Source organism: Bubalus bubalis, chromosome 2 (genome assembly GCF_019923935.1).
Source record: "Bubalus bubalis isolate 160015118507 breed Murrah chromosome 2, NDDB_SH_1, whole genome shotgun sequence".
Lineage (NCBI taxonomy): Eukaryota > Metazoa > Chordata > Mammalia > Artiodactyla > Bovidae > Bubalus > Bubalus bubalis.
Genome location: NC_059158.1, coordinates 21,889,512 through 21,904,878, shown reverse-complemented (window position 1 = coordinate 21,904,878; position 15,367 = coordinate 21,889,512). Strand labels below are relative to the sequence as shown.

At 41.3% G+C, this 15,367-nt stretch overlaps 1 protein-coding gene across 3 annotated transcripts; it reads right to left on the bottom strand.

Annotated features, from left to right (window-relative positions):
• Nucleotides 1–5,985: 5,985 nt before the first annotated feature.
• Nucleotides 5,986–15,298, bottom strand: LOC102416075 (zinc finger protein with KRAB and SCAN domains 8). Of its 3 annotated transcripts, none has more exons than XR_006544638.2 (5): nt 13,415–15,298; nt 12,566–12,777; nt 10,687–10,825; nt 6,765–7,859; nt 5,986–6,732 (listed from the first exon to the last, which is right to left on the bottom strand). XR_006544638.2 is itself a non-coding variant. In XM_044928153.2 (4 exons), exon 4 carries the CDS (start codon nt 7,799–7,801, stop codon nt 6,986–6,988), a length of 816 nt encoding a protein of 271 aa, XP_044784088.2. In that variant the 5' UTR covers nt 7,802–7,859; nt 10,687–10,825; nt 12,566–12,777; nt 13,415–15,298; the 3' UTR covers nt 5,986–6,985. The 3 variants fall into 3 exon arrangements, 1 of the variants encoding a protein (XP_044784088.2); XR_006544641.2 differs by having other exon boundaries at nt 5,986–6,544; XM_044928153.2 differs by having other exon boundaries at nt 5,986–7,859.
• Nucleotides 15,299–15,367: the final 69 nt, after the last annotated feature.

Sequence of the window (15,367 nt, the reverse complement as noted above, 5' to 3'; positions counted from 1 at the left end):
ATTAAAAAAAAAAAAAAAGAGAGAGAAAACTGTAATCACCATCTCGCAGGACCAACCAGGAACCAGAACCACAGAGCAAAAGGCGCCCAGGACCACGAGGCCGCTTCCGGTGCCCGCCTAGGAAAGAGGCGTGGTCCTCTCTGTGATCTTCTTGATTGCGAGTTTTGCTACCTTCTCCTGGTTTGGCCAAGGTGGGGGCAGCACTTGACTCTGGCAGTTTGAATTTTTACTCCCTTCTGTCTCCCGCTGCCTCCTGAAGAAATCCTAGCCGATCCATAAAGGTTAAATCACCCACAACGTTGCTGCGAGTTAGCTACGAGCCCTTTTTGTAGTGTATTTATTATTGATGAGTGAAAAGTTCTTTTTACATTCTGGGTATGAGCTGTTATATGAACACCAGATACTGGCTCCCACTTCCCTTTTTATTCCCAGTTATGTCTTTTTGCTGAAAATTAGCTTTAAAAAACGTTATAGTTTTTAAAGAGTACTTTTAGGTTTATAGAAAAAGCTTCCCATATGTCCCCTCCAAACCCCTTTCCTGGCTACATACAAACCCTATTATTAACATCTTGCATTAGTGAGGTATCTTTGTTACAGTTAGTGAGCCAATATTGATAAAGTATTATTAACTCAAGTCCATAGTTAATATTAAGTTTAATATAAACTGTGTAGTCCATTCTATGGGTTTTGGAAAATATACAACATGCATCAACTGTTACAAGTATCATACTAAACAGTTTCATTGTCCTAAAATTTCCCTATGCTCCACACATTCATCTTTCCCACACTCCCCAACCCCAACAGCCCCTGATCTTCACTGTCTCCATACTTTTGCCTATTCTACAATGTCATGTATTAATAGTAGGAATCAGTTTGTAGCCTTTTCAGACTGGTCCCTTCCTTTAGCAAAATGTATATAACATTTTTCCATGAGTTTTCTTTTTTCTGGCCACACCATGCAATATGTGGGATTTTAGTTCCCTGACCAGGGATCAAACTCAGGATCCTTGCACTGGGAACACGGAGTCTTTACCACTGAACGACCAGGGAAGGAAGTCTCCTACCATGGACTTTCATGGCATGATAGTTTCTTTCTTTTTACTGATGAATATTCTATTATCTAGACGTACCAGTTTGTTAATTCATGAAACTACTAAAGGAAACCTTGCTTGCTTCCACGTTTTAACATTATGAATAAAGCTTCTAAGAACACCCTTGTGCAGGTTCTTTTGTGGACATGTTTTTGGTTCATTGGGGTAAATACCAAGGAGTGAAAACTGCTGAGTAAAAGAGTATGTTTACTTTTGTAAGACACTGCTGAACTGTTTGCTGAAGTGACTACCATTTTGGATTCCCACCAGGAATGTATGAGTATTTGTTGCTCCACATCCTCATCAGCATTTGGAGTTGTCACTGTTTAGCACTTCAGCTCGGAGAAGGCCACGGCACCCCACTCCAGTACTCTTGCCTGGAAAATCCCATGGATGGAGGAGCCTGGTAGGCTGCAGTCCATGGGGTCGCAAAGAGTCGGACACGACTGAGCGACTTCACTTTCACTTTTCATGCACTGGAGAAGGAAATGGCAACCCACTCCAGTGTTCTTGCCTGGAGAATCCCAGGGACGGGGGAGCCTGGCGGGCTGCCATCTATGGGGTCACACAGAGTCAGACACAACTGAAGTGACTTAGCAGCAGCAGCAGCACTTTAGTTATTCTAATAGGTGTGTGGTGGTATCCTAACCTGCAATTTCCTAATGACATATGATTTGGAGCATCTATTCATGATTATTTGCCATTTGTGTATCTTCTCTGGTAAAGTGTCTGTTCAGATCTTTTGCCCATTTAAAAAACTGAATTATATTCTTATTGTTCAGTTTTAGGAGTTCTTTATATATTTCAGATGCCAGTATCTTTTCTTTTTCCTTTTGGCTGTACTGCATGGCATGTGGGATCTTAGTTACTGGACCAGGGATCAAACCCATGCCCACTGTGTTGGAAGGGTGGAATCCTAACCATTGACCACAAGCTAAGTCCTCCATTTAAAAAAAAAATCTATTTTATTATAGTTGATTTACAAAGCCATATTTAGTTTCAGGTGTACAGCACAATGATTCAGGTATATACATATCCATACAAAATAATGTATATATGATATACATACGGTTTTGTTCCAGTATGGATTTTCCAGTGTATAAGATAAAGTTTTTAAGTGAAGGTCTTCTCACATTTTAATATTTATGGGTTTTCTGGTAATAAATTCTGGCTTCCAAATGAAGGCATTCCCCCACTCACTATATTCATAATGGTGTTCTCCACTGTGGGTTCTTTGGTGAGTGACCAGACTTAAAACACAATGAATCCATATAGTCTTTACACTGCTAAGTTTTCTCTTCAGTGTGGATTCTCTGATGTTTAGCAAGGCTATCACAGAACTTGAAAGGCTTTGCCACACTCATGACACAAATAAGGCTCCTGTCCAAAATGAATTTGCTTACGTTTAATGAGGTATAAGCTCATACACGGAGAAGGCAATGGCACCCCACTCCAGTACTCTTGCCTGGAAAATCCCATGGACGGAGGAGCCTGGGAGGCTGCAGTCCATGGGGTTGCTAAGAGTCGGATACGACTGAGTGACTTCACTTTCACTTTTCACTTTCATGCATTGGAGAAGGAAATGGCAACCCACTCCAGTATTCTTGCCTGGAGAATCCCAGGGATGGGGGAGCCTGGTGGGCTGCCGTCTATGGGGTCACACAGAGTCGGACATGACTGAAGTGACTTAGCAGCAGCAGCAGCAGAAGCTCATACAGAAGGCTTCTGACACTGAAGATATCCCTAAAGTTTCTCTTGTCTGACAATATCATTCCAGTGTCTTAAGATTTTGCCACATTCTTTATTCTCATGAAACTCTTCTCAGGATGGCTTCTCTGTTGTTTCATGAGACTTGGATTACACAAAGGTCATTCCAAGTTGAGGATCTATAAGGCTTTTTTTAACTTTGGACATGCTGGTGCTTGGTCAGGGCTGCTGGGGTGCCAGGGTTCATTTTATTAGGGAGGGGGTATTTTTGAATGACTGATTTCCACTCCCTTTACAATGAGTGGCTGCTACTTTTATTACAGTTGAAGTTGGAAACTCTACACAAGCTGAACGGAGAATTTCCCACACCCGGAGCATTGACAAGACTGAGTGAAGCTAAAGTCGCTCAGTCATGTCTGACTCTTTGACTATACAGTCTGTGGAATTCTCCAGGCCAGAATACTGGAGTAAGTAGCCTTTCCCTTCTCCAGGGGACTGTCCCAACCCGGGGATTGAACCTGTTTCCCGCATTGTGGGTAGATTCTTTACCAGCTGAGCCACAAGGGACTGAAATTCAGGGTAAATTCTCCCAGGTGTTCTTAGGCCTTTTTATCTGAGTACTATTCTCCCTGGTTTGAGGCAAAGTAAATTGTGTGTCCACAAAGGGGCTCCTCCCTCACTTGGGTAAATTATTCAGAAGTTTATGAACTTGTCCAATGTGGAGCCCCTGATGATGCTCCCATTTGATCTTCTGAACATCTCCTTCTGTGTTAGACTTCTGGAAAATTCTGCTTTGAAACAGACTCCTTGTTTAAGGCCAGGAGTTACCATCTGAAAGAACAGGTTGATCGTGATATTAGCACCTTTTCCCAGAGGCAGAAAAAGTGTCAAGTGTAACATATATGAGAGTAGCCTACAGAGAGAAGTTACAAAAAACAAAACTCTTTCTGTGCTTAAGTTCTAAGTAAGAAAATACACTTGCTATTCCTTAATTGCAGCTTTTCAGTATTTTCTTCTGTTTCTTGGGTTTATTTTACTGTGCTCTAAGATCTCAAAAGGGATGTTTAGAGCAATTTTCTTTTTTTCAGCTTTGCTTTTACTCTAAATATAGCATCTAATCTTTTAAATGAAATAATTTAACCTGCTGCTAAGTCACTTCAGTCATGTCCGACTCTGTGCGACCCCATAGATGGCAGCCCGCCAGGCTCCCCCGTCCCTGGGATTCTCAAGGCAAGAACACTGGAGTGGGTTGCCATTTCCTTCTCCAATGCATGAAAGTGAAAAGTGAAAGTGAAGTCGCTCAGTCGTATCCGACTCTTTGCGACCCCATGGACTGCAGCCTACCAGGCTCTTCCATCCATGGGATTTTCCAGCCAAGAGTACTAGAGTGGGGTGCCATTGCCTTTTCCATAATTTAACCTAAGGAGCCTGAAAAAGTACTTGCAACAGATTAGATAAATGCAAACTACTCATTATTAGTATTATCACTAATGTAAAGCAGAAATGAGGAACTGGTGCAGAGACTCATTTATTCAAGAGCTCTTATGAACATAACAATACATAAAGTAGTAAATTAAAAAAGAAGTCATCACATAACAAAGCATTTTACAATCTATTTGGAGAGATTATAAAAATCTCAAAGCTGTAGGGGATATCAGAGAATACCTGGCCTCTCTCCTTATTTTTAAGGATGTAAAACTGAGACCCAGCCAGGTGGATTAGCCTGCTGCTGCTGCTGCTGCTAAGTCGCTTCAGTCGTGTCCAACTCTGTGCGACCCCATGGACGGCAGCCCACCAGGCTCCCCCGTCCCTGGGATTCTCCAGGCAAGAACAGTGGAGTGGGTTGCCATTTCCTTCTCCAATGCATGAAAGTGAAAAGTGAAAGTGAAGTCGCTCAGTCGTGTCTGACTCTTAGCAACCCCATGGACTGCATCCTGCCAGGTTTTGCTGTCCATGGAATTCTCCAGGAAAGAATACTGGAATGGGTTGCCATTTGCTTCTCCAGGGGATGTTCCCAACCTTTTAAGGCCCACTGTAGTATGTAAACAACCTTCAGATTAAGGTTGTAGCACAGCGGTTAAGAGAAACTTCTGGTTTCAGTTCCTTGCTCTCATTTCTAGCTGCATGACCTTGGACAAATTACTTAATGTGTCTGTTTCTCAATTTCTTTAGCTGTAAAATGGGAGTATAGTTAAGTCCCCTACATACAAATGAGTTCCATTCTAAGAGTGTGTTTATAAGTCCAGTTTGTTCTTAAGTCCAACAAAGTTAGCCTAGGTATCCGACTAACAGTCGGCTATATAATACTGTAGTGTAATAGGTTTATAATACCTTCCACACAAATAATACATAAAAAACAAACACAAAAAATAGAACATTTTAATATTATAGTACAGTATCTTGAAAAGTACAGTACAGCAACAGTTACATCACTGCTGCTTTTATGCTTGCTTCTGGACATTTTGGGCTTGAAATAAAGATATGATATTACTGTACTCTATACAGTAAAGTACACAAAAGCATAACCACTTGTAGAGGATGCACATACATGACAATGTACATCAGACAGGTGAACTAACTTACATGACTGGGAGAAAGTCAATGCTTAGGTAGGTTGGTAAGAAGCCCAGGCTCCCAGAGGAGGAGGAGGAGGAGGAGGAAGAGGAGGAGGAGGAGGGGGAGGAGGAGAAAGGGGTCTGGAGTTCTTGAGGAGTCATGTTTTTCCTTCTTGAGACCCTTCTGACTAATAATGTAATCTTAAAATGTAAATTGTGGGAGTGGGTCTAGTAAGACCTTTCTATTGTTAGTTCTAATCCTGTCATTTTAAAATGTAAGTTGTGGGAATGACCTTTACAATCTTGGAGACATTCTTTTGATTTACTGTAATAACAACTGAAAAAGTATATACCTCCCTTGCTAAGACTAGTGAGGGGGCACTCTCTGCCCGCTTCTGATGTCTATGTCAGAAGCTGTCTCTGTCCTTTTTCTCTGTAATAAAACTTCTGCCACACAAAAGCCCTGAGTGGTCAAACCTGGTCCCTGATCCTGAAGCTAAATTTTCTTCTTCAGAGATCACGAATCCAACACCATTCACTGTAAGCTATCAACTGGACATGTGCATGCATGTTCGAATCTTTGAAAGTTCACAACGTGAAGGTTCATGTGTAGGGGACTTACTGTATAGTAGTATGTCATATCATTTTTTTATTGAGAAAAATACACATATAAGGCACTCAGAGAAAGCCCGGGCACAGAAAACATTGCATAAACATTGGCCAATATGGTGGATACACTATTTCAATGATAGATTATATTACTTTCCTTAGTTATTCACTGTCCTCTATATAAGCTTTACTTTTTTTTGACCATATGGATGGGGAAAAAAGCTTGGTTAGCTGACTTGCTTTGCCTAACAAAACCTAAGGGGAATGATATATGCTCCTCCTGAGTAGATGTTTTACAAGTCATCATGTGGTCCTACCTGTTTTTATTTTGCCAAAAAGTGTAGCATATTCAAGGCAGAAATACTCTCTTTTGGCCTGGATCCTAGAGCAGTGAGAATGTGTTGCATTATAACACAAGGAAAAATGAAACACAGTCAAGCCTTTAATTACTTACTGCAATAGCATTAGCAAGAGGCCCAACAAGAAAAAACTGCTGGCTCCTGCAGTGCTTTTTATTCTCATCCATGGAACAGCGGCAGGCAAGGGTCACGTGAAATCAGGACAGGTGTGGGGATTGTCTCACTGCCAAGACAGCACCAAAAAAAGACTCCAATATTTCCAGATTCAAAGAGGATATGTTAGTCTCCACCAACCAACATCACTTCCAATTTCAAAATTTAATGTTTCATCTATAAACTGGTACCAACAATAACAACAAAATGTTTGCACATAAAAAAAGTAAAAATTATGTTGGAAATACTGAGGTTGCACTTACTAAAACACAACAAACTACATTATTTACCTTATGATTTGTAAAGCTGCATTCTCAGAAGTGGGTATGATTTTAGAGACTGAGTCGATCATTATAATGGTGAAGTCATTTTTCACTGACTTCTCATTTCTCTGATATTCCAAGAAATTGAAGTGTCAACTAAAGCATTAACTTTTGTCATACCCTTCTTCTGGTGACAACTTCTGACTTGAAAAAAAAAAAAGGCCTTTGTAATGTCTTCACCATGTAAGTCATTGATCACACTTTCCTTTAGCGTGTATTTTCTGGTGTTTAGTAAGATTAGAGCTCCCACGGAATGCTTTCCCACACTCATCACACTCGTATGGTTTCTCTCCAGTATGGATTCTCTGGTGATGAATAAGCGTTGAGATTTGGCTGAATGCTTTTCTGCATTCTCCACACTTATAGGGCTTTTCTCCAGAATGAATCCTCTGATGATTAATAAGGGCTGAGTTCACATAGAAGGCCTTTCCACACTCCTTACACTCATATGGCTTCTCTCCTGTGTGGATTCTCTGATGTTTGATAAGGGCTGAACTCACACTGAAGCCCTTCCCACACTCATCACACTCATAAGGTTTCTCACCAGAGTGGATTCTCTGATGTTTGATGAGGTCTGAACTCACACTAAATGCTTTGCCACATTCATTACATTCATAGGGCTTCTCTCCATTGTGGATTCTCTGATGTATAATCAGGTGTGCCCTCACACTGAAAGCTTTCCTACACTCATTACAAGTATAGGGTTTCTCACCAGTGTGGATTCTTTCATGCACAGTGAGAGTTGAGCGTACACTGAAGGCTTTTCCACAGTGATCACACTCATAGGGTTTCTCTCCAGTGTGGATTCTCTGATGTCGAACAAGGCCTGAGCTCTGAGCAAACTTCTTTCCACATTCACTGCATGTATACCGTCTTTCTTCTGCAGACCTCGCCTCATGACTTTCTAACTGGTCCTCATACCAGTTATAGGAAGCTTTTTCATTCTCAGGAATCTGTAAAGTATACCCATTATATGTGCTGGGGACCTTCTGGTGTGGATCCATCCTTACAAAAATCTTTCCTTCAGAATTAACACCTTGTTCATACCTTTGGCCTTGATTCCTGAAACAATAAACACACCTTTCAAATGCGATTTATTCCCTGCAGCTAAAGCAATATGACTTGGGTTTGATTCCTGGGTGGGAAGATGCCCTGGAGAAGGGAATGGCTACCCACTCCAGTATTCTTGCCTGGAGAATTCCATGGACAGAGGAGCCCGGTTGGCTACAGTTCACGGGTTTGGAAGAGTCAGGTATGTCTGAGCAACTTAAAAAAGCAATATGATGTGATAAAGACTTAACTAGGACTCTCAAACATGTTCCACAAACCTAGGACACACTGATCAAATGTGGTCAAATCAAATGTTTAATTATTTGGTACTACCACAAAACTCCTGGAATGAACACCTGACTAATATACTATTTAAATATATACTTTAAAAAGGCAACTCAAACACGAAATTTGGGCTATAAGTGAGTATATAAAATAACATAGTTTCTACTTAAAAAGACTTTGTGTCACATTTAATTAAATTGGGAAACAAGATAGGAGTTGAAGAGATTTGCAGATAGTAGAACAGATGAAGGAGCACAGGAATAGAGAAGGCAAAAAGTTAGAAATTCAACTGATATTGAATTAATTTGGGAAAACAACAATAACATCATCATTGTTTTACCACTCACAAGTCCACACTATTTGTGTTGGAAGAGAGATATGGAGATTAAATAAGCTCTGTCTACTGCTACCACTATTACTGCTGCAGCTGATGAGGCTATGGCAGACAGTATTTTAGCAAACAGGGATGTTTTGTCTCCTCTGGAATTGTGACAGAATTGATCCTCCATCTCTCCAAAGAAGGGTCCATTCCATCTTTGTAATTTAGACCAATGTGTGGATAACTTGTTGTATTGTTCCCACTCTCTTATACCCTGACAACAATACTTCATCAATTCTATCTCCAAACTTAATAAAACTTTTGCTTCAAACTCAAATTCCACAAATTATCACCCTCTGCCTTTTTCCATTTTACAAGTTGTTTTATGTGTCAATGTCATAAGTTGACAGTGTGAACCCTTGATAAGAATGGCATTTCACCTCTGTGGTCTTCCTCCCCCAAATCTCTAACCTCAGTATAGTAATGAGAAAAACATCAGTCAAATTTCAATTGAGTAGCATCCTACAAAAAACCTGACAAGTATGCCTCAAAAATGTCAAGGTCATCAGAACCAAGGGAAGTGTGAGAAAGTGTCACAGCCAAGAGGAACATATGGAGACATGACAATTAAATGTAACATGGTATGCTGGATGGGATCCTAGAATAGAGAAAGGACATTAGGTAAAAACTAAGGAGGTGTGAATAAAGTATGGACTTTAATAATAATAATATGCAATAGTAACTCAAGAGTTGTGTTAAATATATTACATAAGGTAAGATGTTAACTATAGGGAAACTAAATGTGGGGGGATATAAGAACTCTCTGTACTACTTTCATAATTTTTCTGTAAATCTAAAATGACCAGATCTCAGAATCTACTCCAAAAGTTTTATTAAAAAATTTGTCTATGTTTTTGAACAGGTAATATACAATTCAAAAGTTAAAATGATCTAAAAAGTACAGAGAAAACTTGTTTCCACCTTGATTCCCCCTGTTTGCCACCTCCACAGGTAGCCAATTTTATTAGTTTCCTGCATCTTTCTAATGTTTCTTTACACAAACATGTATATTTTAAGCCTCTAACTTCCTTAATTCAGATTCAAGACCTACAAACCAGTCACAAGTTTATTGTCACATGGACACTACATTCCACATGGCTTAGGAACTGTGCCATTTATTTCTAAGTGATGCTGTTTTATCAAGTTTCTCTGAACAGTAAGTAGCTCTTTGGCAATACTGAAAAAGGCTCACTTGGTGCACAGTTCACAAACAAATGAACCCTTGCCCAAAGTCCAGAAATGTGGTTACCATGGAGCATATGGTGCAAGCTGCTTTGTCCTTAGCAAAACATGGAGAACACCTAGTCCTACCCAAAGCCCCTTTGGTCTGTAGCTTGCTCACACCTGAATTAGCCTTTCCTGTGGCTGCTTCAGTGCGCTGTCTTTTTTCCTCTGAGCCCCAAATTGCTGACATTGACTTAAGCAACTATAAAGGACAATATATACAATATTTTTCTGAATTATCTTAAGGCTATAATATGTATAAAGTACCTCTCTGGTGTTGTTATCAGTTAAACATTTTTAACGTCAAAGAAAAGGTATCAAGAAAAAAGAACATTTGCTCTCATCTTTTAAACAGAAGAAAACGGCTGGAGGCGGAAGGGAAACGCAATGTAGATATCAAAAGAAAGGAACTTTGATGAATGTTCAGCTAAACTGAGTTTTTTTTCTTTGAGGCAACTGAAAATATTTCAAGAACATCCAAATAAAACTGTCGAGTGTCGGTGAGCTACTGAAGTTATCACAACAAAGCAGAGCTGGGGACACAGGGTCAAGAGAAAAGGTCTCCATTCTCCGACTCCCCTTCCTCGCACCCCAAAATAGGGCTTTGCCAGAAAAGCGAGGAGGGGCACTCCAGCGAATGTCAGTCCTCCGGGACTCCGAAACGCTGTAGGGGAATTTCCAGTGCCAGTATGGCAACGACCCAGAGGACAGGGAGGAGGGAAAGGACAGGAAAAGAAGGCGTCGGAGGGAAAGGACAGAAAAAAAGGACGAGGGAAAGGAAAAGGGAGTAAAAAAGGGAGGTGTGTGCGAAGAAGAGGCAGAGAGAGGAGGGGCGGCAGAGTGAGGGGCAGGTCTGAGGCAACCAGGTGGAGAGCTTAGTAACCACCCACCTAGGGGGCCCTTCGCCCAAGAGCTTACTCCACACCCAGGAAAAAGTCGAAGAAGTCTCACCCGGAAAACCGTAGTTTGACGAACCAAGGGGCCTTTGATGCCTGCAGTGGCCTCCAGAGGTCGACTTCTGCCCCAGACACCAAGTCGTCCGCTCTAGGATCCTGGAGGCTTCCCTCTCAGTGGTTCGTGAGAGGAATCTCTGAAAGGAGCAAGAGAGGAAACGATTCTGTTTATATAGAAAAAAAAAAGCATTTTAGGCTTTTTAGCTCTTTTAATCCTGGGTAGCACAGTGGTAAAGAACTGCCTGCCAATGTAAGAGACGCAAGAGACTGGGTTCAATCCCTGGGTGGGTAAGGTCCTCTGGAGGAGGAAAGGGCAACCTGCTCCTGTATTCTTGCCTGGAGAATACGATGGACAGAGGAGCTTGGCGGGCTACAATCCATGGGCTCGCAAAGAGTGGGACAAACCTGAGCTACTGTGCACACACAGACACAAACTTGCAGGGCAGACATTACAGTCATCCTCTTATGTATAAGAAATCTGAGAAACAGATAAATTTTCTGAGGTTGGGCAACTAATAAGACAGCAGAGATGAAATTTGAACTTAGATCTGTTTAGTCTCTACTCTTTTCACTTGCCACCCAGGGCAACCAGTGAATGGATCTTCAAGGCTTAGGTCTCAGAAAGTAACTCTTACATTGGTTTGTAAATTTAACACTATTCCAATAAAATATGAACTTTTTAATAAGTAGATTTTAAAGTTAATATAGAAAATGAAACAAGCAAGACTCTGCATGGAAAAGCTGAAGAAGAAGGGCAATGAAGGGGCAGTTGTAAGGCAAGTGCAGAGAAAAAGAGAGTGAGCTGGGAAGTCAGGCAAGAAGAGGGAAATTTATTAGAGGGAAATGACAGAGTGACTGGCCCTTAAAGAGAACCAGTGTCCTCCCTTTCTGACAGGGTCTCTCTTATATCCTGCCAATGAAAAATTCTCTGAAGGGATGGTTAATTTTTAGCCTGTAGTTGAGTTCTGTGGTCACATAGCCAGAGGTCTGGAATCTGGTGGTCTCATAGCTTTGAGAAAGTAGGCGCCAGTGAGAAATCTGTATGTTGTTTGGGCAATTTGGTCAGTCTCAAGGATCACTGTGATTTTATTCTTTGTTTGCGAGGTCAACATAATGAGCCACCTTAATAATGAGACCCTATGTGGGCCCTATCAGCAGTTGCTCTAAAGAATTTTAAACATGTATTACAAAGCCTCAGTAATTAAACAGTGTGGCACTGGTGAGCGAGATAGATGCAAGGGAGATCTTACATCCAGATCTTCAGAAAACTACAGAATGTCAAAGTTTAACACTTGATGATTCTCCAGTAGGGAGATTACTATAGGAAGAAGGGTCCCTATAATTAATATTTCAATGGTATATTCCTGGCTAGGATCTGGAGAGACAGTGGTTCTCCTTCTGTTGCCAGAGTTTACGTTCACTAATAGATCACTTCTTTACTGTGTGCAAGACGTGGGACCTAGAAAAATACACGTGAAATTATGAGAGAATCACTGTATAAGCAAATAAATCAGCAGAGTAGGGCAAGTTCCAGGAAAGTAAGGAGAGGAAGAAATAAGTACAACAAATATCTAGATAGCACTTCTTATGTACTACATAATGTTCATGCAATGTAAAAGGCAGGTGCTTTTATCATCCTCATTTACAGATGCGGAAATGGAAGCATAGACAGTCCAACTTTAGACTTGCATGCCTAAAACGTAGGGAAAAATATGAATCACTAACAGGCTAAAAGTTTTAAGATAACAATAAATACCTCTCCTTTGCTGCTCTATCTTCTAGGCTTATCCAACTCCCTCTTGAGGTCCTCCAAATTAGCCACCTTCCCAACCCTCTCCCACCACCCGCTTCCCACAATGTGGCTCCCATTCCCAGACCTGGAATTACTCAGCAGAAGAGTCAGGAACTGGCCTCAGTCATTGTCAAAGGAGCTGCAGGAGCCAGCTCAGAGCAGAGTTTTCTAGTAACAGAATCCTTGGAACCAACAAAAGCAGCTCTTCTAAAAATTCAGACAGGCAGCTTTCTTGTAACTGGACAGTCTGCAATTCAGTAAGATTCTTCGCGAGGGCCTCCCTTTTCTGCAATACTTCTGTAAAAGAAACATTAATTTACTCAAAGAGAAAGCAGACTGCCATAGCTGTTATGCTGTTAATTACTGAGGGTTATGGAAGAGGGTTAAAAAGCCATGTCAAATAAGGGGCTAACTTGCAAAGGGCTATCTGATCACAGACTGGGATTAGCATGCGCGGCCCTGTGCCACAGGAATCTCCTTGGGAGCACTACTGGGAGAGCAGATGGAGAGGTGTGTCAGGAGAGAACAGCACCGCCCTTGATGGAAGGCGGGTCTGCCCAGGTGTGGACGGAAAAATTACTGCTAAAGAGGAAAGCCAAGCTGAAATAAAGATGTATTCTGCATTCTAAGGGAAATATGGACACAGAAGGCAGTTGTGGACGAGGAAACCTTCTAAATTCAGATCTCCTAGTACTTATTTCCAATCATTTGCTGTTTCTCCCTTTTGTTTGGGATGGCAAGCTGAGGGATTTCGTGGTCATTGATTCCAAACGTACCAGCTGTACACGTTGTTAATGTGATTCAATAAAACTCTGAAGACCTCAGGAAAGATTGGGGTTTAATCCCAAGAATAATTCCAAATGTGTACTCCAGCAGCAGTAAATCTTTAAGAAAAACCCTTCCCTGGGAGTTTGCATCTGGGGTTATTGCTCACCGTCCCGCCTCTCGAGGTTCACGCCCACGATCCACCCCGGCCCGCCCAGGGAGAGGGAATCCAAAGGATTGCACCTGAGCAGTGCCCACCACACTACCGTCCAAGAGCAAAGGACCCTACTGCAGCCAGAGAAGCAACCAGCTCCGAGAATCCCTCGTGGGCGGAAGTCTCTCATCATTTCCGGGGCGGGGCCTCACTTGCATCCTGACTGCCAGTCGTGGGTTCGGGGGCTGGCTGCAGGTTTCGTTCCTGCTTCTTTTTGTGAGAGCACCTAACCCGTTTTACCAAGATTCGCAATCCCTGCCTCACCCGTCACAAAGGTGATTTTTTACTTCCTGATTTTACCCAGGGTAGGACCACCCTTGAATATTGGAATTTAAAGACTGCAGCTGGGAAAGGACATCTCCAGTGTCACAGGATTCCTAAAACCGACACACTGGACGGCAGGAGCTCCGGTTTTCATCGTTAATGTTCTGAATGCCAATGCTGCACATCCTATGTGCTTTCTCCAAGATTACGGGCCGACCTGAGCGAGCAAGACCTTCAAAAAGGGGCTGCAATAATGCAAAATCCCTTGGACTACTCAGGCGTTCATTAAAGAACTCAGGACACCAGTGTACTGGTTTGGACATACAAGCTGATAAAAACACTACAAGAGGCGGCACTAAGTATGAATACATTCTATGGCACTGTATGAATCAAGAACATAAAACAAGGGTCATAACTAGTCAAAGAAGCAAAGCCTCCGGAAGCCTGGATTCTGTTTCCACCTGTACCATTAACTTAATGCATCACCTGGTGCAAGCCACAGGACCGTCCCTTACAGAATAATGGACTGGAAAATGTTTTCAAGTCACTTCCAAACCTAGCATTCTACAGACTAATTAAACACATCAGAGCACAATTATTTCTTTGATTTATTACATACTTTTCTAACTCTGGGATTGATCCTTATAAAATCTGTCAAAAGTACCATTGAGTTGCAAAAAGAGACTAGTTTTTAAAAAGTTGTCTTTTACACTAATTTCTTAATTGTATTTCTGACTAGCCATATTTCCCCCTACATGTGTCTTCTTAAGCAGGATTAAGAGAGTATGTTAAAAACTTTATGTGGGTCTGCTCGGGGTTTCCTTGGGAAGTTAGCAGTCATTCCTGTCTAGTGGCTGCCCAAGGGGTGGTTAAGGGTCACGTGTTGTCCCCAAAGCTAAATCTTTGATTTGTAGGCTCCCTGCTAAAGAGATAGGCCCCAGTGTTTTATCTTTCATTTTATGGGAAAAAACAAGATACAGAAGGCTAAAACTAGACTTGTACTCCTACAACACCTTCCACTTTGGAAGGCAGATTTGATGCTGAGAGCAACCTTAAAACATACATGTATGTTGCTGTGAACTCCAAACATTAAGGCTTTCATAATATTACAGATTATAAAATATATAAACAGATTCTCATAAAGCTTGGCATAGCTGATTTTTCTAATTGTAAAAAAAAATCTAGTATTTTCTCTCTCTTCTTTTGCTATATACCTTAAATATACCTAGACCAGGGTTTCTCAGGCACTATCAAACATATAGAACTTGGGAATGTTTTCTTTTGTGGGGGCTGTCTTGTGCACACAGAATGTTTAGCAACATCTCTAGCCTCTATCCATTAGATGCCAGTGGTATCCCAGCCATCCCTTGATAGTACAACCAAAACTGTCTCCAGACATTGTTAAATTTCTCCAGTTAGGAACCAATGGTCTACCTGAGACACAAAAAGCCTATTTTCAAGCACTTTTGCAATGATAAGCAGTAATCTTTAGAGTTTCCTATTTTCCTTCTTAACCAACAAACAAATCTGAACAAATGAAAAGTTTCACATTTCAACTTTTCACACATACCCTAACATTAAATTTTTTTGTCTTCCATCTTGAACACAGTTATTGATGTATAATGGAAATGGGTCTGTGCATAA